At 38.1% G+C, this 24,618-nt stretch overlaps 1 protein-coding gene across 1 annotated transcript in view; it reads right to left on the reverse strand.

Moving 5' to 3' along the window:
* Positions 1-24,618, reverse strand: part of SLC2A13 (solute carrier family 2 member 13) — a 166,314-nt gene that overhangs the window by 21,735 nt on the left and 119,961 nt on the right. Inside the window, exons 5-7 of the mRNA XM_050898479.1 lie at positions 23,692-23,855; positions 18,633-18,753; positions 5,525-5,650 (exon numbers count right to left, since the gene is read on the reverse strand). Coding sequence (XP_050754436.1) covers positions 5,525-5,650; positions 18,633-18,753; positions 23,692-23,855 — 411 coding nt within the window. The remainder of the gene's footprint in view (positions 1-5,524; positions 5,651-18,632; positions 18,754-23,691; positions 23,856-24,618) is intronic.

The raw sequence follows: 24,618 nt of genomic DNA on the forward strand, positions 1-24,618 counted from the left end.
TTTCTGAGATACAATTAAACTCCTCAGCAAACTGACAGATACAAGCAACAGGCACACAGTGACACATAACAGCATTACCAAGCATCTGTAAACATGCCATTAATTTTACATGGAAGGAAGGAGCTCAGGAGAGCACTGACCAGAGGAAAATGAAGAGCTTCCCAAACGCAGAGCTCTTCTTGCACTCGCCTTTGCACTGAATGCCCTTAGAGAGGGGAATCCTTCTTTATATTGACAAAAGCAGGATTCTCCATGAAGCATTGAACTCCCGCGGCAGGGAGATGTTCCTCTAACAAAGTTAATAAAAATGGCTGAAGAAAGCAAATCACTCAGCTCCTCTCCCTTTAGAGATTTCTGTTCCCAATTGTCCTCCTTTGGGGACTGTGGAGACCTGCCAACTAATTTGGTGTACAGGATGGTGTCATGGTTTAACCCCAGCCAGCACCCTAAGCACCACGCAGCCGCTCGCTCACTCCTCTCCCCTCCCAGTGGGATGGGGAGAAGAATTGGGAAAAAAAGTAAAACTCATGGGTTCAGATAAGAACAGTTTAATAACTAAAGTAAAATAAAATATAATACTAACAATAATAATAAAATATAATAATAATTTAATGAAAAGGAATTAACAAAAAGGAATAAAAGAAATAAAACCCAAGAAAAGACAAGTGATGCACAATGCAATTGCTCACCACTCGCTGACCGATGCCCAAGCAGTGGTTCGCCCCTCCCGGCCAACTCCCCCCAGTTTATATACTGGGCATGATGTTCTATGGTATGGAATATCCCTTTGGCTAGTTCGGGTCTGCTGTCCTGGCTGTGCTCCCTCCCAGCTTCTTGCACACCTGCTTGCTGGCAGAGCATGCAAAACTGAAAAATCCTGAACTTAGGATAAGCGCTACTTAGCAACAACTAAAACATCAGTGTGTTATCAACATTATTCTCACACTAAATCCAAAACACACTGTACCAGCTACTAAGAAGAAAATTAACTCTATCCCAGCTGAAACCAGGACAGATGGCTTCTAGGCTTTCCTCTGATCTGCAGATGATGTTATTATTTCTTCATAATTGTTTACTGTATAAAGTCAACATCTTTCTCTCCAGAGGGAGATTGCTCAGGGTCACTCATGAGAGCCTTTTAGCTCACAGTTGTGAGCCTGCTGAGGTCTTGACAACATACTCATCTCAAGGTTAATGTCATGTCAAGGCACTATTAGTAGCTGCTTTCCTTGCATGGTTATTCTTTCAGCTGTAAGAATATTAATGCAATTTATAGTTACTTCTAGAGCATTCTTGGCTGGCCTTTAGGGTTATTGCAATTACACAGACAGAAGCTGCCAGGTTTCCGAGAGTACTGTGGGAGTAATTGCAATTGTGGGGAAAAACTAGATTTCAGTTTGTGCTCTCAAAGCACAGAACTGAAAGCAATCACCTCCACATTCAGTCCTGGCTGACAGACAGACTCTGCCCATGACCTCTGTCGTGCCACTTGAGCTTCATATTGGAAATTTCCCATTGCATCCCCATCTGTAAAAGTGAGATAATGTTTTTTATCAACTTTGTGGGGATTTTATAATTTGATGTTCATGAAGAGAACAGAACTGCAAGCCTTTCTGTACTACTGCTAAATGCAAAACTTCCCTAAATCTTGGAGAACAGAGTCCCAACACAGAACCTTCACAGTACACTGAAAGAGAAGACACAGCTCTTCTTCTTTTATTACAAATTGAATAATTTAAGAATATTCTCGCTCACTGTCTTGAAACTATCCTTTCTATGTCCCTGGATAGAGCTGGAGGCAGCAAGGTTTGCATGTCAACAGTTGTTTTGTTAACTGGTTCGGTAATACCAAGGGCACCAAAGCACCTGACTGTGCTGGTGCCCTGGGCAAGATGCTCCTCCCCGTGTTATTCCAATACCAGTCAGGTTTATGTAACTGATTAAGCAATAAAAAATAAATCTCTATTCTTTGTCTTACATGTATGATCTTTTAAGTGTACCCGTTGCGCATTACCCATGCTGCTTCAAGGCCTGACTTGGACTTGGTCAGATTTATTCTTATGCGGTCTCCATCCCCCAGGGCCACTGCTGGCCACTGAGTTCCCTATATTCAAAAGAACCAAAATGCTATATTCTTCTTGAAAAACATTTGGACGCTCTAATTGTCTCCCTAGGTTTCTATGACAACGACAGCAACATAAACAGCCTTGCTGGTAGCCACAGGAGACCGAAATCTCTGCTCTCCTCCCTCCCCTCCCCAGAACTTCTCAATGTAGAACATACCGTAACCGAATAAATACGATTAACTATAAACATAGAGGTGGTGTCTAGTACACCAGGCTGGCACTGGGGAAACTTCATGCAAATAAAAATACCTTACAGTATTTTATGATAACAGTCAAAACATTGCCTGTTACATCAGTGTTATTGAAGTACCTTGGGACCAACTGTGAAGAACAGTGCAAAGCTATAAATATATAAACAGGAGGGGTTTCTATGTCAGCTTGTGTGGCTGCAGAGAGCTTTAAAAAAATATGACAAGGCCTTCTCTGTTGGTGCCTCTAAGCACCTCTCACCTTGCTGGTAGGTTACACATCAGGAATAGATAAGCCCTTGAGCAAATGTCAGGACGGTTGGGGTTAAGACGGCTGCAGAGCTATGTGGCTGCACACACATCGTATGATGTGACCGTAGGGACATCTCCACGGCTGCAGCTCCCAGCTTTCCAGTAGGAAAATCATAAACAATGTGATCGCAGCAGCAGTGAAATGCTCTGCACGGCACCATCAATCCGAGTCCAGCAGAAGCCATTTCTCTGAACCTCCTGCATCAGGCAGGATAGTCAGAGCTGCTGCTTTTGCTAACGCTCAGGCAAACTGAGGTCCAACAAATCCCAAACAAATAGCTCAGGTCTTCCTTCTCTCCTGAGCAAAATTCATGGCAAAATAAATTGGCCATATGAGGCCAGCGTAACTCTGGAAGTTTTAAGCCATTTAAACTCATTCAGCCAATACTGGATGGCATTAAGCCATCAGAATACACAGGAGTTACAAAGAGGCTGCATGTGATAATTATGATTATCAGCTGTCCATAGATCACAAAATCATCTTTCAAATTATTAAACCAGTTTCCGATTGTAAAAATGCCATGTATTTTTTAAATAACTGCCACTGTACGTCTAGCTTGTGACAAAATAACTTTGTGAAAGGAAGGGCTGCAGTTTCAAGCATGAATACGGACGTAATTTCTTCACCAGTGCTGTTAGTTTGTCTTAGGCACTTGTTCTCCCTATGCTGCCAGAAAGATATAGACAACTCCTGCTGCTCTGAGACACAACTGGGGATGTAACCACGCTGTTTTCACTGCAGCAATCTTCTTGCTTGGTGGGTAAATCCTACGGCTTTGTGGGACTGATTTTGCTATAAAGCATACTCAGGATTTGAGGAAGCAGAGCTGGGGGGGGTACGTGAATGTGAACCCTTGGAAGCCAAAATCTGTGGGGATTCCCTCTGGACCACTATGCAGAAATACATGTATCTGTGAGGAGGAGGAGGAGGAGGAGGTGAAATGCTTGCCTGTTCCACAGGGCTTGGAAGGCACAGAAGGTGCCACCTGATATTTCACAGCTTGAGGGACCGGCTTTTAGAAAACTGCCTGATTACACAGAGCAGGTGGAGATGAGATTAGAAATTAATGAAATAAACACTAGAAATGGGGATGAACATACAATCTTTGGAAAAAGAAATGTGGATATTTTATTAGTTTTCCGTCTTAAGGCAGGACTTTCACTCTACTGACTATGAATATAGCAAACTTAAAATTGTTTCGTTTTCTCTTGAAAGATTTTGAACAGGGTCCTTATGCTATAGAATTATTGTACAATATGGAAAGGAAGTATTTCTTCTTTCCTATCTAATTTGCTCCAATAGGCTGTACAGCAAGGAGTGCTATGTGAGAGTGAATCATGAATATAAGAGGATTACTGATGCCCACATTTACATGTTATACAATAACACTGCTTAATAAATAAAGTTTGATTTCATCTGTCAACTATTCATAACAAGTTTATGCTTCCATTTATGTCTTCTTGCATGCTAGTATGATTTTGCTAACTACAGACATGCTACTTAAAACTACAGCATATATGAAATGAATGTTGACTTGGAATACAGAGAGAGATCTGTTACCTTACAAATATGAGTATGAGAGTCCAAGTGCTGCAGAGCACATCAGGATATTGGGTAATATGCAAGGTATGTTGTATAATGTGCCATTGAAGATAGTCACAAAACAAGCAAGAGGGATGAGATTTTGTAGTTTTCACAGTTATTTATTAATAAACAATAATAGCCCTAAAATGATCACAGTGCTTTTAAATCAGGATTACAAAGAATATAAGCTACCCTCTTCTGCATCTGGAATGAACTACTAGGCATAACATTCTAATAGTACTGAAATCAAAAGGAGGGCAATTTTAGAGTAATTTTAAATGAATGATTCTACAATTAGTAGATATTTTCATACCTTCCAACCTCTGTCCAATATCACTCAATGCCACTAAGGCACTTGGTTTTAACTTCTGAGAAATACACATGAAAGTTTAAAAAAAAAAAAAAAAAAAAAAAAAGGCCCAAACCACCACACGAACCTTTGCCTATTTCCCAAGTATGTTTATGGTGTGTGGGTGGCATAGATGAATTATGGCACGGATGTTTTATCAGCAGTAATTACACATTTTATCAGCAGTAATTATATAATTCCCTTGTGGCACTGAACCATTCTAAACTCTAATCCAAGCCCTAATCATTATTAAAGTATTGATAAAGCCTTTACAGGATGTTGTTCCAACTCATAAAGCCATTCCTTAAGAATAGTCAATACTTCAGAAAACTTGAAGATTGCTGTGACTTCACAGGGAATCTTTGTGCTGCTTAAGAAAAAGAGGTGTGTTGTATTGTGCAGTTGCATTGGCACTTATCTATGAATGCATACATTTTTACACCCCAAGTGCAACGTATGGCACGATGCCGCTTTTAAGCACAGGAACACAGAAATCTGTGGCCACAAACCATGCTTTTGACAATTTGAACTTTTCTGATTTTTATCATTTTAAATTATTCAGCTGAGCAACTTGGTTTCTTTAGTAGGCCAATATTAAAAGTGTGGTTTAATTAAAGCATTTAAAAAGAAAATTAATTCAGAGGGCTTTAAGTGTATACCTAGGGAATACGCCACCTCAAATGAATGAAGACATCAGGGAAAAGTAATTTTCCTAATTGCTAGTGTACTTTTGCCATACTTTCTAAGTGGCAGACTACACCAAACTGGCTGCACACATCAGGGTCAAGGCTTTATTTAGAACAGTTGTTAGAATGTAATCACTCATTATTGACAACACCAAGCTATTTTTTTCTTCCAGAACATCCTAAGAGTAACATTTTATGTAAAAGCAAAAGTGTTCTCAATAGCATAAAATACACCATCAGTAGAGCACAGGACCAGAAAATCTTGAAAAGTGACATACCTGCCCCAAGCTGCTTTCATTGTAGAATCTTTATCAACAGGAATGCATGAGGACTCAACAACACTTGATTTATTCAATTTGTAGCAGAGACCACAGTCTGGATCTAACATACATCCATTACAATAACTGAAAGAGAAAGAAATAAATATTTAAGCAACACTTTATTAATTCGTACATGTCAAAAACAACAGCATCTCCTAATCAATCTTGGGATGCACATAGTCAGGTTGTCATTGTTAGAGACAAGATAATAGAAACTGCCCAAAACCTAATACAGATTGCTTTCGCCTTCTTCTGTACCATATTTTGGTGGCCCAGTTGCAAATCTCCCAGTGACACCTGATCAGGCTGTAGGAGAATTCACTCATGGAATGAATTTTAATTAAAAAAAGACAGACTGGGGTTGAAGAGAAAGAATCATACATCATACCTAATAACCAAACTAGAATTTGGGCACATACGGATGTGGGAGTCAGTCTGAGACCACAATACCATGTCCATGTGGGAACTTGGCGCCTGAGTTCCCATTATATTTGATGGACGGAGTCAATATGTCAATGGAGCCCATTCATGTATGGGCATCTAGTGTCCAAAAATATCCCGCCTGCCCTTCACCTGTCACTGCAGAGCGTGCAGTGCTCTTGCAGATCATTCCCATGCACCACATTTGCCAGCTCCACACAGATATCTCTGATTTCCTTGAGAGTCTCAAAGAGCAAGAGATGCTTACATTTAGGCAAAGTTTCCTCAATGCAATCTTGCAAGCTATTCAAGTGACGAGACAGTAAAACTGTTCTCCAGACTCCACTGGTTGCACTGACCACATCCCACTGACTACTGGGAGCCTAGACACCAAGTGCCCTACAGATACTTCACTTAGATGTCAGTCTAAAACCTGCCCCCAAGAACAAACCGAGTGGGATTTGGGCATGTGAGCTATGAAGGTATTCCAAAACCCTTCATGCAGTGTAAGGTATCTGAAAGCTTCTGGCACAAGCTTCCCCAGATCTTGCAAATGCTCAAGACCATTGCTGCTGTGGTTAAACTACCCAGGTGTTTATCTTCCCCGGAAGCCATCTCAGATTCAGAGATCCATTCTCATCAGTAAAGCCCCGATACATTCTAAGGGATAACTTTAGGAGTTAAAAATAGGAGAATGAGAAACTGTAGAACATAGAGTAAGTCTGGAAATTCAAAATTAAACTTTGAAATGTAACATCTGGAAATGTATAATTAAGGTGACCAAAATAGCTTCAACGTACATCCCTGTAACAACAAAACCAAGGAAATAATCCTTTCTGAGTGTGTATCTTTATCGTAAAAATGACTCAGTGAATGAAGAAATAATCTGCTTAAACTACTATACCGTTATGAGAAAAAGTAAAAGTAACTGTATAACAAAGTCCCAAGAAACTGAATCAGTAAAGCAGATTATATGGATTTAAAAAGTCTGAAAGTACATGCTTAAAATCTAGTCATTCAAACTTCTCTTACTATGATGTTTCTAAAAGAGTTATAATAAGGTCAATTCATATGGTAGTTGGCAAAAAAGAGGGCTGGGAAAGTGTTAAAAACAATGTATTCATTTGCATTTTCCTACTTCTCCCAAGTTTCAGAAATTTGTGCTCTTTGTAATTGTGTTCTTTCTAAATTATCAAAATACTGCAGAATTTCCATTTAAATAAATTTCCAATAAAATAAATCTATTTTAAGTACACTTTCATCTTGCTTAACTGATAGGTCAAATTCAGGTTTGAAGAGCTTTTTTTTTTTAATATTAGGAAAGCTGCATTAAATCAGCTCTTAACAGAGATATAAACTGCAGAAAACATTTTTACAATGGAGAAGAAACAAAACTTTCAGGTAGAACTCAATCATATATTATCTAACTGTAGTAAACATTTTTTCTCGTGCAAAATAAACAAGAAAATGGTAACTCTGCAATTATCAATTATGAAAGGAAAGGACAATTCCAGTATTACATTAGCAAGACTTAGTTACATTTTGTTAATCAATATTAGGACAGCAATGGGCAGCAACCAAAACAGTTGACAGGAACAGAAGACTGCAGATGAATAAAAACATTTTCATAAATCACAAGTGTGTTGAAGTATGTAATAATAATACTAAAAATAACTAAAAAATTATAGCATCTTCTAGTGAAAAGAATCTTACAATATCAAACAGGATGCTGATATGTGATTTTCAAACTGAGAACATCTTCCACTCAAATTATGTTGTATATCTAAGTACCTGTTAACAACATGAATTTCTAAAAAGACCCAGGGTGCTAGCATATGCAGTATAGCATCCTGGCATAGAAAGCAGCCATTTCCAAATACTACATGCTATCAAGTGCAGCAGTGGATTTTTAAGTCAACTATATGCAAATTATCTCCAATATGAATACCATGTGCAAAATTTAACACATTAAAGTGGTCTTTAGGCAACAATTCTCTTCGGAAAATTTCAGGATTCAACGTTTCTCTCGATTTATTCTTTTTAGGTTTTACTTCAAGCAGAAATATAGTCAAATACCCAACACCAGCCAGAACATCAGCAGGACGCAGGAATGCAGAGGAATGACAATTAGATGCAGCGATGAGTGTCAGCTTTATAGTGTTGCCAGCAGAGGACAGGACGGGGACTGGCCACCTCATCATGTCCCTCAGTGTCCTCACAAAAATCAATGCATGAGATGAATGACAGAACTGAACTGTGCATTGCCTGTTCTGTCCTACAGGGCTCGGTCTACAGATAACTCCACATAACCTCAGATGGTGTTCAGTATCAGTAACAAGTCAATTGGGAAGCAGAAGGTATCTTATTTATTCCTTCTCCATCCAGCAGTCCAGAAAAAACTTGAGAAATTTGATTATTGATTCCAGTGTAGGTCTACTCGGCTGTTAGTTCAGCTGGTCCTTGGGCTTTATTGGGGATGCACAACTGCGTCTTCCAGCTGGCATTCAACATAATAAAGGCTGCTGGATTTCATGTCATGACAAACATCAGAGGTTATAGTTACTCATAACAGTTTAAATAATTTAAAATTATTATTTTCCACAGCTATTCTGAAGTTTGTCTTTCAGACTGAAAAGTTAAATGACAAATATTTATAAACCCTTTACCTTTGGGGAAGGATTTGCTGTCATTAGCTATATAGCAAGTTCACACAATCAGGCTTTGACTTCAGGTTTTAGAGACAAGACCAATTTATGTCAGAGGAAACCCAGAAATTCAATATACAAGACTTAAAGCCCTTTCAAATCTAACTCTCAGCAGACTTAGGGTAGGCGGTTGCTGTTCAGATCATCTAGCATTCTTCTGTGCCCCTTTTTATCACGGATATAAAATTTTTATGTTGACTTTGATGAGGTAGATCATCACTTTTTCCAAGATGAAGATTAATGGTTTTTTCCTCCAAAATTCCAACATACACACATTACAACTGTTTCATAACACAGTAAAGAAATCCTTATCGGTTAATAAAGACTAATGATCACTGAAGATGCAGCATGAAATAAGCAAGGAAGATTTTTTTTTTTCCTTAAAGAAGCAATTTAAAAACAACCAAAAAAATCATGTGCTGAGGCTGTTCACTTTAAATTTCTCTCTCAAAAAATGGAAATAAAATATATAGTAGTTTCAGGCTTATGCTCTTCTTCACTCTAGCCCCATTACTATTTGCTAAACAAAAATATTTAAATAATTTGAAATTGAGCAGATATTCACATGCTTATAGTGATGTTGATAAATTAGGACACAAAATATACCAGGAAAAGAAATGCACAATATAATACTTATTGACATGTAACTATCTAATACAGATCTCCTTCCTATCCTCAAACATACCTTCTTATCAGCCCTACCCAGATATACCCAAATATATGTCAGAGTATAAATCTATAAAAATACTGACACTTCTTCAAATCTATACCACAGATCAGTTATGGCCTTGAAAGCTCTATACCAGAATACTCCAGGATGTCTATGTTAAGAAGGAAATTTGCATCCAATTATAAATGGGAGATATGTTTCCTGTACTTTATCATGAAATATTTATATCCATGCTAAGGATATGAGCTAGTGTCTTGGAAACAAGTTCCTCTGCGAAGAGCCAGTTGAAAATTCCCAGGCAGGATGGTTCTCAATCAGAGACTGACAACTCATCAAGATTGAAATACCTGAGAGAGATGATTTGATTTTGATGAAACCAGGTAGCATTACAGCAGAAAGGTTTTACAACGTGCCTAGTTCCCTCCCTGCTTACCAGCTGGGCTCCTAGGCAACCCAACAAGAAGGCAAGCGTCTAGACTTCAGATGCTTCAGCCTGTGTAGCAGAATAACAACAACCAGGAATGTAATGCTCCAGAAGTCCAAAGATGCCCACCTTCTTCGCAGCTCAGTGGCATGAAGCCCACAAAACAAAAGTCTCAGTAGCCTGGCCCCTCAGTTTATTGGGAACTGCCATGGCATGGGATTTCAGGGTTCCTGCCTCATTGTCAGACCATGTTTACTGACAAGTTGATGGACTGTTAGGAGACTAGATATCCCCAAACCTGCAATTCCCAACTCCAATTCTGCCAACTCAGTCAAGGCTTCCATGCTCATGTCCTCTTCATCTGGCCAAACGGGAATATCTGACGTCTAGAAAGCCTGACAGTACTAACTTCAAGGTCCCTTGCTAGCAACTTCTTGCCAGCCTGAGCACCGCCAGCTTTCAGGATGCTCTGCGGCGGAGCAGCCTGCCCGATGAACTGTTCCTGAGGTTACAGGTTGATCCCAAAGGTCACAATTCCTTCCTCTTGCACAGAGAATTTAAAGTATATAGAAGAATTATTAATTAGCTAGCTGTGCACATTTTTCTTGATACCAAAATTACTGGGGTTTTTTCTTCTTAACAGTGTAGTTTACTAGCCTCTAGTGCAGTCTCTAAAAAGACTGAATAAAATCTCTTACCTGCTAAAGTGCCCCTCCAGATGCCAATGGAAAGTTCATAATTGCTTCTTCCCCTGCTTTTCCCCCACTGCTTAGAATACTCCATACTTGCATTTGGTTTGCCATTATATTTTGTTCTTTATGTTTGTAAAATGACCTTGTAAGTAATGACTTTCCTACAATTCTCAGGAGTATCTTAATTTGAGCCGCAAATTGTACCTTGCCACTTTTTGTTGAGTGATTTAGCAGTAAAAGACCTTTGCTCAGTGCCCTTGCTCTGCAAGTGCTGTTTCTCTTTTTGTCAGATTTTTGTCAGATTATTGTCTTTTTCAAGCTGAATCTCAATTTCTGAATTGTTCATTTCAAAACATTTCATCAGTTTTCACTTTTGCCAAATTTTAAGGAACTTTCAACTTTGCCTTCTATATTCTGTTATCCAATTATAAAACTATATTAATATGTTACTATCATCCAGTTACAGAAATACAAACTGAGCTTGATAATATATTAAGGACTGTGTAGTTCTTTTCCAGAATCTAACACTTGATTTCAGAATGCTCTACTACATGGGTAGCATGAACAGCCTCTCAGAGTATCAAAATGTCCACAAATATGGATGTTTCTTGGGAATGGACTCTTTCGACTTGTTTTGGATTCATCAGTCTCACTGAGCACATGCTGCGCAATCAGCCCTTGTATGTGAAGAAGTAGCTACACATGAAAATCTGGTACACTCGCAACATGCAAGACATTTTGCTCATGCCCTGTCTTCTCCACAGAATAAATTCCACCATTGTGAGCTTGTTGAACCCACTGCTCCGGCTCTGAATGATGCAAGTATTCATATTCCTGAACAAGGTTTTCCTCATAGAACTGTAGGAACAATAAAAAAACATCTCAGGCAGGAAAGGCTCGATGTAGGGACAGGAGGGTCTTGCAGTATCTACTGAGGATTAGCACATACCACCCAAAGAGAACATAAGCTGCAAATCACCACAGGCTGGAAAGGAATGTCACTTTGACTGTGCTGCTTTCTACTCTTTCCAGCTTGTTGTTTGCCATACTGGAGACATGATCCCAGGCCAGGTGGATCTTTCATCCTACCTGGTATACCCTCTGGTTTACTCTTTGCTCTCAAGATTGGTTATGCACACAATCCTCTACCTCCCTTAGCATGTGGTGTAGTTGCTTTCCAGCTCCTTATAGAAAAACAACAGACTGGAATCAAGCTTTCCTTGCTTCTGTGCTTGTATTCTCCTATCTACAACCAGAGAATGCCTCTTCTTCTAGCCCCAACTGAAAGAAAATGGCCAAGGTAGCTGAGCTGAGAATCACCGGTCAGAGCATGCCTACCCAACTGGACTCAACAAGGGACACAGACAACTGATGAATCCAAACAAGAAAAACAGCCAAGATATTTAACTCAACAAAAATATAAGGACTTTTGGACAAACATTGCAGTAGATTTATCAGCTCTGTTGACACGTGAGGACATCAATGCATTTAGCTTTCAGCCAGCTACACAATTAAAGAGCTTAGTGTTTTTTGGTAAATGGCTTCATTTTTATACAGAAACTCATTTCAGTTAGGTACTAGGACCTTGTTTAAAACTGCCTGATGCTTGTGTCTGAGGTCTTGTGCTGTTTGCACATGCTTCACCGCACCTCAGGCATGAAATCAAGCACTTTGTTATACTTCTGATGACTCCTGTGTTGCTTCCAAAAGCTAAGCATTAAATTCTGATTAAATATCACTGGCCAAGAATATAGGGAATGCTTTAAGTAGTTAAAATGTCTGGTAACTGCAAGATACCACTTCAAGCTGTTACATCTGGGACACAGAAAATATAATATTTAACAAAGAATGAGAAAAACCCACTTGGACTTCAAGAGCACTTTCCTGCAATAATAGGAGACCAAACGACAGAATTTTATTTGCTGAGGTCTACTGGCAGTCTGTTAGGTAACACATGTATCCACTCAGTGATGTCCATAAGGAAAAGCTGCCATTTATAATCACAGTACTCATACGCTACCTGCAGTTCTGTAATTTACCACGCAGCTTCTCCAACAGATCTAAATCACAGTTACATTCAAGTACGATCAACCCTTCCTCATCTTCAAATCAGGCTCCTGCTCCATCTAGTCCACTGAGACTATTCTTCAGTGACTCCTTCCTAGGTAAGTTGCAGACCAGTACTAAATCCTTATCCTTCTTGATATGCCAGCCACATATAAATACATCAGCTCTCTTCAAACTTCCCTTAAACCCTCTTTTCCAGACTCACATGCCTCAACTAAGCAACACAATTTATATAAACTCAGACCAACTGTTTCCGGCTTCTTCTTGTTTTCTACATCTGCTTTAGACCTGAGGAGGACCCCGATGGCTCAACCATTTTTCCTACCTATCGTAGTCCTATAAAGGAAACTAATCTCTACAAACCTGGCTTTGCTTAAGTCCTTAGATCATCATGGCTACACCACTACTACTATAAGCACCTTGACAGCAGACTGTGCTGGAATGCTGACACCACATGAAAAGTGTCCTGATCTACTCACACATAGGCATCAACTGTCTCTTGTCTTTGATGATCTTTTTTTCTGAATTTAGATAGTTCCCAGCACAACAGCTTCCTGATTTATGCCTGGAACTGAGCAACACAGACAATAAATAACAGAAACAACTGACTTACATGTACCTTTATTTTGAGCATAAGGGCAGTTTCTGTAGAATACTTTGCTTTTAAAACTACTCTTCCAAAGAGACCCTACACATAGATACTATACTCCCAGCTCCTGGGCAGATCAGACACAAGCCTTGTTCAAACTTGATTAAAATCATCCTTGTCTGACTAAAACTTGCAGACCATATGAAGTATAACACCATCACTTTAGAAGATTTTACAAAATAATTCCCTAAGCATTTTTTCAGTTTTTGTTAAACAGCAAAGTCTTAGAAGTGTTAGCAGAGATGTGAAGTGTTAACAGGTTACTATATGAATATCACCTTGTTCCCTCAGTAATGCAGAGTTTGATTCAAAGACAAAGCAAGTGGAAATGTTAACAATGATTACAGGGTCTGCATTACACTCACAGACATTATAGTTCAGGTAAGTAATTTTTCAGATCTTTGTGTTTAAATTGATGAGAGGAGTTTTTCCTCATTCACATTAAAGATGCTTACTACACGGAACTGACATATTCATTCCTATCCCTTATGATTTTAAACTAAATTACAAGTTTTGATTGATAGGAGCAACATGCCAGCAAATGAAAAATTATTACCAAGCGATAAATCCTTATATTATCTACTTAATATATTTCAAGACTATGTCGAGGTCATTTTACAGTTCTACAACATAAACTATCAGAATTTTAATTACATTTCATAAGAGCTGGCAAAAATATTCTCAAACATGTTTATCTCTTTGCATACTCATAATCTTCTGACCTTAATAGCAGAAGCGCATTCCTGTATTAATTATTACAATTTTCAGTTATCAGAATGACCAGTAGCTCAGTCACTTTGACATTAGAAACATAAAATGACAATAATATTTTTAAAAATACTGGTTCTATGATACAGTGACAGTATGAAGAATACTGATGTCTAGCTTGCAGATAAATCAGATTGTCAATGAGTTAACAAAATAAAGTACAATAGCTAACATACTATATGTATCCTAAGGCTATTAAACACAATAAAACTAGCTTCAGTTACTAGGTTAGCCGAGTTTTTCAGGACTGATCACAATTATATACTTTTGCTAAATTCATAAAGAAAAAATACATTTCTGCCTATTAGCTATCTTGTAAAATTGCTGTGTAAGAGTCCTAAATATTGGTGCCTTCATCTCAGTGGTGTGTATTTGTACAATGAGCTTAAGAACATGAACCACGTGAGGGTGACTAATTCAAAGATGAACAACAAAGCCCTTGTGTGCCCAGCACAGCTGGCATTGCCTGTATTATTTTAATGAAACTCTGAAGACAATCGGTTCGGGAAGAAACCTGAGAAAGTTCTTGTGCACAGGTATCATTTCCCTAGGATATGAGCCTCAGGGTTAACCTAAGCTCAACACAAAAGTTACCATTTTCATATAGTAGCCAAAGGTAAAAAATATTGCTTAAGCAGAACAAGTTCACATTATGTTTTCTACAGCTGACCAAGCCTCAAGAAGTGCAGTAAGAAAGACAGACACATGAATGAAAGGAGACAAAAAGACGAAGAATACAAGGCAACGGGACAACGGTCATTTTCCAGAAATGGGTGAATGGCCCAGAGAACGGTAGAGTGGGAGGGTCACACCTTTGATTCTTTAAAGATTGGGAAAAGGCAGTAGGGTAGCCAGTGCACGTGCCCTAACCTTGACCTCCTTCCAGAACCAGGCAAGTCCCCAGTAAAAATGGGAACATGTTTATAGTGTTTTGAGTAGTCAGAACAATAATAGGAATGGCTAGCTTATCTTTTAATTTTTAAGACGACAAATTTTGGGACAATGCTGTTCTGTACTCTTAAATTTACCTCTGAGCTTCTCTGTGGCCTTGATGATAAGTAACAGATCACACCTGCTAAAGAGATTAAGATCAAAGAATAAAAGTGGTCACACTGCAAACATCTATACAACGTTACACAGGTTGAGTGTGAAAATGAAGTTTGATTTAAGGATGGCACACAGATGAGCATTCACCTTGCCTTTCCTCAATAAGACACCCACCCACTTCCACCTGTGAGGAGACAAAGAGAATGTCAGTGTTCAGGGTGTCCTGCTGGGTTTGCGTTATTTCAATTATGTCCTTGTGAATGAGGATTACATTCAATTTTTTTCACTGATTTACAGATTATTTTTTGGCTGTTGATCAACTATGATATTATACGTCTCTACACCAAATGAAAATATTTTACTTGATATTTGCAGCCTATCTTACTGGTTTGTTTTCTGCAAGCATGTACAGGTAACCTGTACCTCTCTTTACATGGCACAGCTCTTTCAGAATGTAGTATTCAAGCCCTAGGTGCTTTTCTGAACAAGGACAGTGACCGTGTTCTTTATTTGCTAGTCTGTTCTGTCTTCATTGTTATTCTAGCAGCAGGAATTAACCTGTGCAGAGGAATATGCATCCGAAGGAACAACAAACAGACTGTTTGTAGTAGCTCTAAGGCTTCCATAACGGACACTCACATTTACTCTAACCCAACGGATTTGCTAACATAAAAAGCATTTTTACTCTGCACAGTACCAGTGAAACTTCTGTCAGCAAAATAAATTTTACTGATGTTTTTATAACTTATAAATACATTTTGGCAAAGACAAATACAAGTTATATTTAGGAAACACCCCCATACTCTGAGATGGCCAAGTTGCAAACAGGTTTAGACCCTGACTAAGTGTACCTCGCCTCAGAGAAGCACTGCATCACCATTAGATGAAGGAGACTATGAGCTGCATTTGTGTAGGCACACATATTTAAAAGTGGTTACAGTGGCTACAGGGAGACGGCATTATGTGTTGATCTTCCGAAGTCCTGCTGTCTTTTGCTTTTCCAAAACTTTCTGAGACCTCTTCAAGGCTTGCAAGATACAATGCTAGCAATATGAGATACCAGCAGTCATAAGAAGCAAGCTAAGACGTGGATTAAACAGCAAGAGACCGCTTTCCAGTCCTCACCTCTTCCTCCTTCCAGGACCATGCATGCTATGATGAAGTTCTGCAAGAGCAGAGATTTGCCACAGTTGCCACTGATTTAAAAATGGATTGCATGGGGCATACAAAGACTAACTTCTATCTTCTAACCCAGGTGGAAAGGTGAAGACACCATCTACTTTCTCGTGACAAAAATATTTTTTAAAATTTCATTCAGCTTATTGACCATGTGCACAGAAAGCAGGGATCCCCGTATCTTGAACAGCCACTTTTCCAAGTTGAATATAATTTATGGCTGTGTGTCATCCCCTCCAGCAATAATTTAGATAAAGGAATAAATTAATGTATATTCTCTATGGCAGAAAGAGCTTGGCAGAAAGGCACACCGAAACTAAGCTCCTCTGGGGACATTGCTGGAGACAAAATGTTTAGATTTGTTTTTCTTCCCTTGATCCATGCTGAAAGCAAACAGTATTTTTTGCAGTTATTGCTATCTTGGCTGAAGACACCTGGAATTTTGAGGCTTCCTGGTACCGAGTCAGTGGCTGATACCACCTCCCAAAATACACACTAATATTCATGATGCTGAAGGAATATTCTTCCTCCGGCTCCAGCAGGGTCAGGGTTTGGTGATGTTTTGAAGCACAAAAATTGATATCCCAAATATAGTTTTAGATATACAACTGTGAAAGTTGTTATTAACCATATCAATGCCTAATTTTTTTTAATCCTTTTAAATATTGGGTGCTGTAGCCTACTTCTGTGATTTGTGGGCAACTGCATCCATTTATTAGTTTCAACTCTCCTGGCTTTTGTGTCTCTTTACCAAGGTATACTGTACGATTAAAAGAGAAGCACATAAAGCTTTCTCATACATTGCTCATTATTTCACATCCCCCTTACACGTTCACTTTTATCTTTAAACTGAGAGCTCCTTCTATTTCAAAATACTCCCAAATGAAAATATTTTATCTTTTATTCTCTTTCCTAGACCCTTTGAATTTCTATCATATCTGCTTTTGCTCACTTCATGTCAGAAAAAGAAATTATGACAGATTAAAGTATTCCAATAATTCATGAAACAACATGCCTTTACTAGAACTACCTGCTTTTATTTTTCATGCTTTTGCCCAGAAGCGCGCACTAAGCAAGCTGCAGTGAGTCTAAGTTTCCTTCCTGACTAGCTGTGGTTAACTGGAAAATGAAAACTGTGTCGAACAATTTTTCATTACTTCTTAAGGTGGACTAGCCATATTTCTTCTATGCAGATTTTATACTGTTTCAGCTTATATAATCATCTAGCTTTATTAGATAACAAATAATGAGTTCTGCAAATGGTGCATCTGTGCTTCCCAGACATCCTTTCTAAATAGTTAACTTAAGTCCTAGGCAAATCCTTTTGTCATCCTGCTATTAACATTATCTTATTCTGAAAGGAGAGCATTTGGAAGCTTTTTTCCCCTTTGCATCTTTTAACCAGATTACTTGCCATTTGAAAAAGCTGTATAGGCATATCTCAACAACTGCAAAATACAGTTGACTGCAGTAGAAAACAAGTACAAATACAGTTTTTGCATGTAGGGATCCTCATATCTGGTAGTATCTAACGTTGCAGTTACTAGCATCTATTTACACTCTTTTAAAGATTTTCTGTCCCCTTTGCAGGGGTCTATAAAGCTTCAGATCCTCAGAATCTTTCACCTAAGACATTGTGGTGGCATATGAAAAGCCATGAACCATATTTCTAGCCATTATCACTAGGAAACTAGAAGTGTACCTCTAATTTCTTGATATTTATCTCTGTTGCAAACACATGTAAAACAGATTTTGAACATAAGTAAGAATTCCTTCAGCCATCTAACTAGTCTTCTCTCAATAGGGAATTTTCTAGTCTGCCAGCTAAATGAACATAAGAGCACTCACATGTGAATAAAACCCACAAAATATAGAAAATGACACATTCCTAACAGCCTAGAAGTAATGTTATTTGCAACTATGATTGCATATGAAAGTGCATCTTCTACCCACTATAGAAAAAAAAGGTCAAAAAAATCACATTTTTTTTAATTGTTAATTGGTCTGTAATTATCGGAAGATTTTTTTTTTTCCACTCAGGAAGACAAAAGGCAAGGAACACATCTTCTTGAAGAGTTTACAGCTGTTATACATGACAAATCTACAGGTAGACGAATAACAGCAAGCATATTTACAAATCACTTTTAAAATATTCCTAACTTTGTGTCCATTATAAATTGCAGCAGGTGTGATATAACAGAGGAGATCTCAAGTGTGCAGTCTGCCACTCAACCACCTTATTTAGTCCAGGACTCCAAAGGGTTATTCAGAGCATTTAAGCAGAGTCTAATTTTCTCTATTGAGGGAAGTTAGCATTTTAACTTTAGGTATCTAGCTTAGTTCCTTGTACTAGACTTTGTTAATACTTGTCTATTACTCACACTAAGTTGTAAAACTCAATCGGAAAAAATCTTCAAGAAGATTTGATGAATGATCATGAAATCTCACCTGTATTTTGTGCAGGTAGAGTTTTGATGTGAAGGATCTGGTGGATTAAGTGTGATTCTTGGCGAGACCTGAGCTGATAGCAAAAATCCCGAAGCTAGGATAATGAGTGCTACAGCAGTACCTAAAAATACAGATAAAGAACAATGTGATACTTTTCTCCAGAGCACATGAAATAATTCTCTACTGAACTGAACTACGCTTGGGAAAGCAAGGCACCCCATTACTATGCAAACAGCATTCGCTAAGGAGTTGAGATGAGAACCTAAGAAAAATACCCTTTGCTACATCCACACCTTGAATTAGGTTAGATGTTAAAGTCAAGTGCATCAGGTTTAATGTCCAGATATCAAATTAATAGGTTAATTTTTTTTTTTTTAAATATGTGGAATTGAAGACTGCATGAATGAACAGATACATTCTTTTTGGTGTTGAAAATAATGCTGTAAAGGTAAAATTTAATAGTGACTTTGAAATCGCCACACTTCTTCCCACTCCCAGACTTGCAGGCTTTCCTGTGAAATGGAAAATCACATCAGCTTTTTCATTGACACTACTTCCCTTTGTGAAATGAGAGAAATTTGACTTTTCATAAAAACGCCATCAAAAAGCCCAACTGCAATTTCTGAACTTGTTTCAAAGAACAAACATAACATATCTGCTAGGAAAGAGCCCCCTTCCACCTATTTGCTCCTGGCCCCTCAACAAATTTCTTGTACGCGAGCTGGGCAAAATGAGGACAGGGAAGATAGCGAAAAAGGTTCATACTTTGTGCAACAGGTCATTACTAGAACATAACCATGTAGTTTTCCTACCTTATTTGTCACACACACACAATATGTTGTATCATTTTAATGAAAACTGATATACTTCACTACTCATGAGTACTGCCACTGTCCCAAACTCAGACTTATAAAACCTTTACATCTTGCTACTCGACGAGGCATCTAATTCTATGTTGTATAAAATATCCCGTATACCTATTTGTATACTCACTATTTATGTGGCATGTTTTATTTGAGAGGTCACATTGAACGTGTATAGCCTGATCTATAGACTACCAGTACTAAAAATATAAAACTAGTTATAACTTTATTTGTGAGCTAGTTACTAACGATCTAACAACATTATCCTTACCATACAAAATAGACTCACAAACCACTGAAGCACATCCCAGGTGGAAGGCAGCACACATGTAGAAGCATGCAATGATATAGCTTAATGGTTGAGGGCAAATGGAGGATACTGTATTCAATTCCAAATACTCCTCATCATCCCTTTGCTCTGTACGTTAGAAGCACGTAAGTAATTTTCTCAAAAATGCATCTGTGCAAACCTCTAGAAATGCCACTACATTAAAAACCTTAACATGTCACTCTAGTAATCTTTAAGAAATTACACATTATCTGGTTTTTATTTTGGGGTTCGGGTTTTTTTGGTGGGTGGAGGGCAGAGGGGATGTTTTGGCAGTTTTGGGGGTGGGTTTGATGGTGTTTTTAAAGAGAAAAGCGAGAGTTTCCTAGCAGGCTAACCCACCAAGTATGTGAAAACCTTTTCCTGATATATAAATAATATCTTAAGTACCAAGATCTGTGTAACAAAATTATTCATGAAAGTGTCTGTGCAACAGCCATGGCTAACAGGCATGAATATGCATGAACTGGAGACGACTGAACCACACATTTACCTGAACTGAGGCAACTAAGACCTTAAACTCAATCACAAACCATATGTGGAGAAAGCACTATAAAATGTCATTTCAGTTTATTCTATACTTGGCTTTGTACTGCTATGGCTAGTAGGTATGCTAATAATCCCAGTTTTCTGGGCAGGCTGGATATTGCACTAGATTTGCTGTACTTTCAAAATGCCATAAACCAGACAGCAAATATCTTTAGACAGGGCCTATAATCTTATTTATATTCATTCTAAATATGCTTTGTCTGTCTTTGAAGTTAACCAAATACACCACCACTCACTTCCAGTACCTCTGCAAATGTCTTATTTCTTTCGAAAAGTACCGAATATGTAAACTTGGCGAATGAAGTTTATTACATATTTTCATTCTGTGGGAAGTTTGTCTATGATGAACAAAAACATGCAATGACAGTACATCGTTAGCTGAGATTTAAAAAAAAAAGAAATATCCTGAATATATTTTAGATTCTCTCTGTTACAAAAAGAGATACAAATTGTTCAATGTCCAAGTACCACCATGCTTTCAAATTTACAGTTTCTGAGGGGGAAAAAGGAAAACACAAATAAAATGGATACTGCACTTGTCAAAATTCCTGCATGTTTCCCAATTAACAGCCTTGAAGAAAGAAATTAACTGAAGAAAAAGAGCAAAAGAAAGATAAAGAAATGATGCCAAGATATAAAACAAATGCGAAACTAAGAGGAATCAGTAACTGCAGTAGAGAGAACTAAAAAGGTGTGATTTATTCTTTTTTTTTTTTTTTTGGCAGAAGCAGTTTACTATAATTTTCCTAATGCTTCTGGATCTATCTGAAAGGCTCAATTTTTCCAAAGTTGCTAATATTTTGACAATGATAAAGATACATTAGATTAAATGTAAAATAGCTCTTTCCCAAATGTTTTCAGAAAGCAGGAAAAGCTGCAGGAGTTTACAAAATTAAATTACAGTATGTTGACTTTTAATCAAAATATTAATGTTACTATCTCTCTACTGATTATTCTTGTAGGTTATCATCTAAGAAACATCAAATCAATTAACCTTTACAAGAAAACAACCCACAGCCTTGCAGCAGCAGGCAAAGGTAGTAGTTTTGTCTTCATTTTATGTACTGGGAGACTCGGGCATACCTGGCTTCTCCAAAGACCAGAGAGGCAGCCAGTAATAACTCAGTGTGAAAGTCAGTGTCCTTAGAAATGCAAACCAAAGTAGAGCACTAAAATATAACTTTACCCCATGAGAAAACTCATCATGGAAAACAAATCCCTCAGTAGATTTAGTAATTATCATTTTATTAAACAGCCCTCTTGCTAAGGAAAACACATCATATCCACCACTACCTAAATCAAAGTGTCAAACATTGCATAAAAAAATTCTAAACAGTACAGAGAGATGACATATGATTTCATTACTGTCGTTATTTGTATTTTCCTTGAGGAGGAACCGCATGATAAAGAACACAGCAAGTAATGCGGAGTGGATCAAGTGATACTGCACACTGCAACTGATCACAGAAGGACCAAGAATATTTTTACCAATTACTTTGTGTCCAAACATCATAAACAAATAACTCTTAACTGTATTATTCTTCTTCATTAATTCTGTGTGTTATTTCTATATTCTTCTCTGTTCTATGACTAATATGCTTTGTAAGAGACATTTATATCTACATTTCAAATGTATGACCTTTGAATATGCTAACCAAAGCCAAAAAGCAGAGTTCTGTGATTGTATGAAAGGTCCACATGGGTATCACACCTATACAGCTGGGTCCACATAAGCAATAAACTCCCAAGGGGCTGGCCAAATGTATGAGGTATCGGGACCAAAGATATAAATATATAAATACCATTCCAATAGAGTATAAAGGAGAGGCAGCACCCAAGAACCCGAAGTACCAGTGCAGTGCCAGGAGAGATCCACTTCACCAAAAGACAAGAAAACAGACAAGTACCTCAGGGAAAAAAGGGGTATTGAGCATAGGGAATGGTACAGAACTGGGTCTTTCACCTCTGAAAGACTTGGCACTGGCTGGAGACATAGAAGAACTTATAAGGAAGATGTATTTTAACTGATCTGAAGGTAGACTGTGATAAAAGTAGCGATTTGAGATTTTTGTTCATTTTTTTTAAGACATGAGGAATGTCCTTTTCCAGTCTCTTCTGTCATGACCACATTTCTGAACCTGGATCATGAAAAACGCTTCAGGTTTCTTGACTCCAAATCAAAATGGTAACACACCAAAAACACATTTATTATAACTTGGAAATACCAAACTGACTCCAAACTGCATTTTTTAATTTACAAATTTGGGTAACTGTGTATCAAACCAGATGTGACACTGTGCCATCACTGTTCTGCCTATATAAATGCATTCAAATACTGTGAGTGCAGATTAACTCCCATTCCCTTGGGAACTGCAGATGGCCAGCGACTTGGCAGGTGGTCCCCCACTCTGCTGTGTTGCATTAAATAGAAGTTTGGATCCCTGGCAGCGACAACAGAACAAAATATGGAGACATTAAACCACTTATGAACGTTATTTCAAGAGGAGCAGGAACTGTTTCTCTTTTCCAAACCCTGTTCTTGGAAACGTCTGAAGATTTCAGACGTTCAGCCAGAGGCAGGTATCGGTCACAGATCACTTCAGCCAGAACAAGCACGTAACACGGGAGCAAGCAGGGACTTACCAGGTAAATGGCAGGATGTGGCTGAGCATAGGCAAGACTGCTCGCTCTGCCTTCTCCTGCTTCCAAGAGACGGCTACGTGATGAGTTACAGTGTTTGAGTATTTGGACAAAATGTACAAATCCAGAATTCTGCCTTTTAGTATCTCATATAGGAGATGAATTAAAATCACATTAGTGTAGGTAAGGTATTTACTGTATTGTATTTGAGATAACTATGCAAAGAACCACATTACTTTCTAAAAAGTGCCGCAATGGCTATACAATATGCTTTCTCCAGTAGCTCTTGATAAGATGTTCTGAATTCCAATTAATGAGCCAGAAATTATATATCACATATACAGACGAGATTTAAAAACTAACCAGCTGTGGAGTTCCAAGCATTTGATTCCTTATACTGAAAAAAAAGCATTAAAAAGCTAAATAAAAACATTGTCAAACATGGCTTGAAGGAGAAACTGCACCTGAAAAAATAACACGCTAAACCTCTCTTTTTTAAATTAGCCTTTAGCTGTGGTACTATACTACTAGTCTTGAAAAACTATATGATTTCAGGGAGAAGATGAGGTCAACACTGTTATTTTGAAGAGGACTACTTTGAAAAAATTAGCACTTGAAATTTTATTTTCATTTTATTAATAATTAAGAGGAAAATACAATACACTAATTAAACACTCACCTGTTAAGCTACCAAGTGTAAGTTTCCGGCGACCCATTCTTTCAACGAGCCAGACTCCCACAAGAGTAAAAATGAAGTTTATAAATGCTGTCAGTGCAGCCAGCCAGATTGCAAGCCTGTCGTCTTCAACTCCTGACATCTGCAAAATGGTAGCACTGTAGTACCTGCGAGCAGAGGGAGAGACAAATACAAACACCGTTGATTTTAATTTGGCTCATGTTACAGTTTCTGATTTTAAATCGAAAAAGATCATAACAAATACCAAGTTTGACCTCCTGCATAATGCAGCCACAGACTGACACCCAATCACCCTGGGAAATCAGGCATAACCAAGGCATAACTTGCGCTCGACTAAAGTTTTGACTGGAGGACATCAAGAGATGAATTGCCATTCTCTTGGCTGTTTATATTTTCAGTAGTCAATCATATTCTGCTAGAAATGGGGTTTGCATTTTTAATTCAAATGAATCCAGCTTTCAAATCCAGCCATTGCTCTATGCTCTATCTTTTTTCTGCCAAAACATGCGGGATTTTAGCACTCTGTGTACTGTCTAGGGAAAGATGGCTCAAAAATCAAATATATTTTCACTCCTGTTAAAGGTCATACAGAATTAATCTATGGCATCCAACATGTTACAAGCGACACTCGCAACCTCTTAGTTTTAGGTTTTGCAGTTTTATTTCACTGCCACTGAAGCATCTGAAAACTTCTCTATCATATTACTTTTGTCTTAACCAGAATACAATTGCCTTGAAATGCCTTAGCACCATGTTGCAGGGATGTGAATCTGCACCCAACAGGAGCATTTGACAGAATTTTCTACTTCTCTCTAAAAGGAATGAACTGTTCCACGCAAACAGTAACTCATAAATAAATCAACTGAGCAAAATGAAAAGGAAAGAAAAAGGAAGCCTTCTACCATTTTT

The sequence above is a fragment of the Gymnogyps californianus genome, chromosome 1, assembly GCF_018139145.2.
Source record: "Gymnogyps californianus isolate 813 chromosome 1, ASM1813914v2, whole genome shotgun sequence".
NCBI classification, from domain to species: Eukaryota; Metazoa; Chordata; class Aves; order Accipitriformes; family Cathartidae; genus Gymnogyps; species Gymnogyps californianus.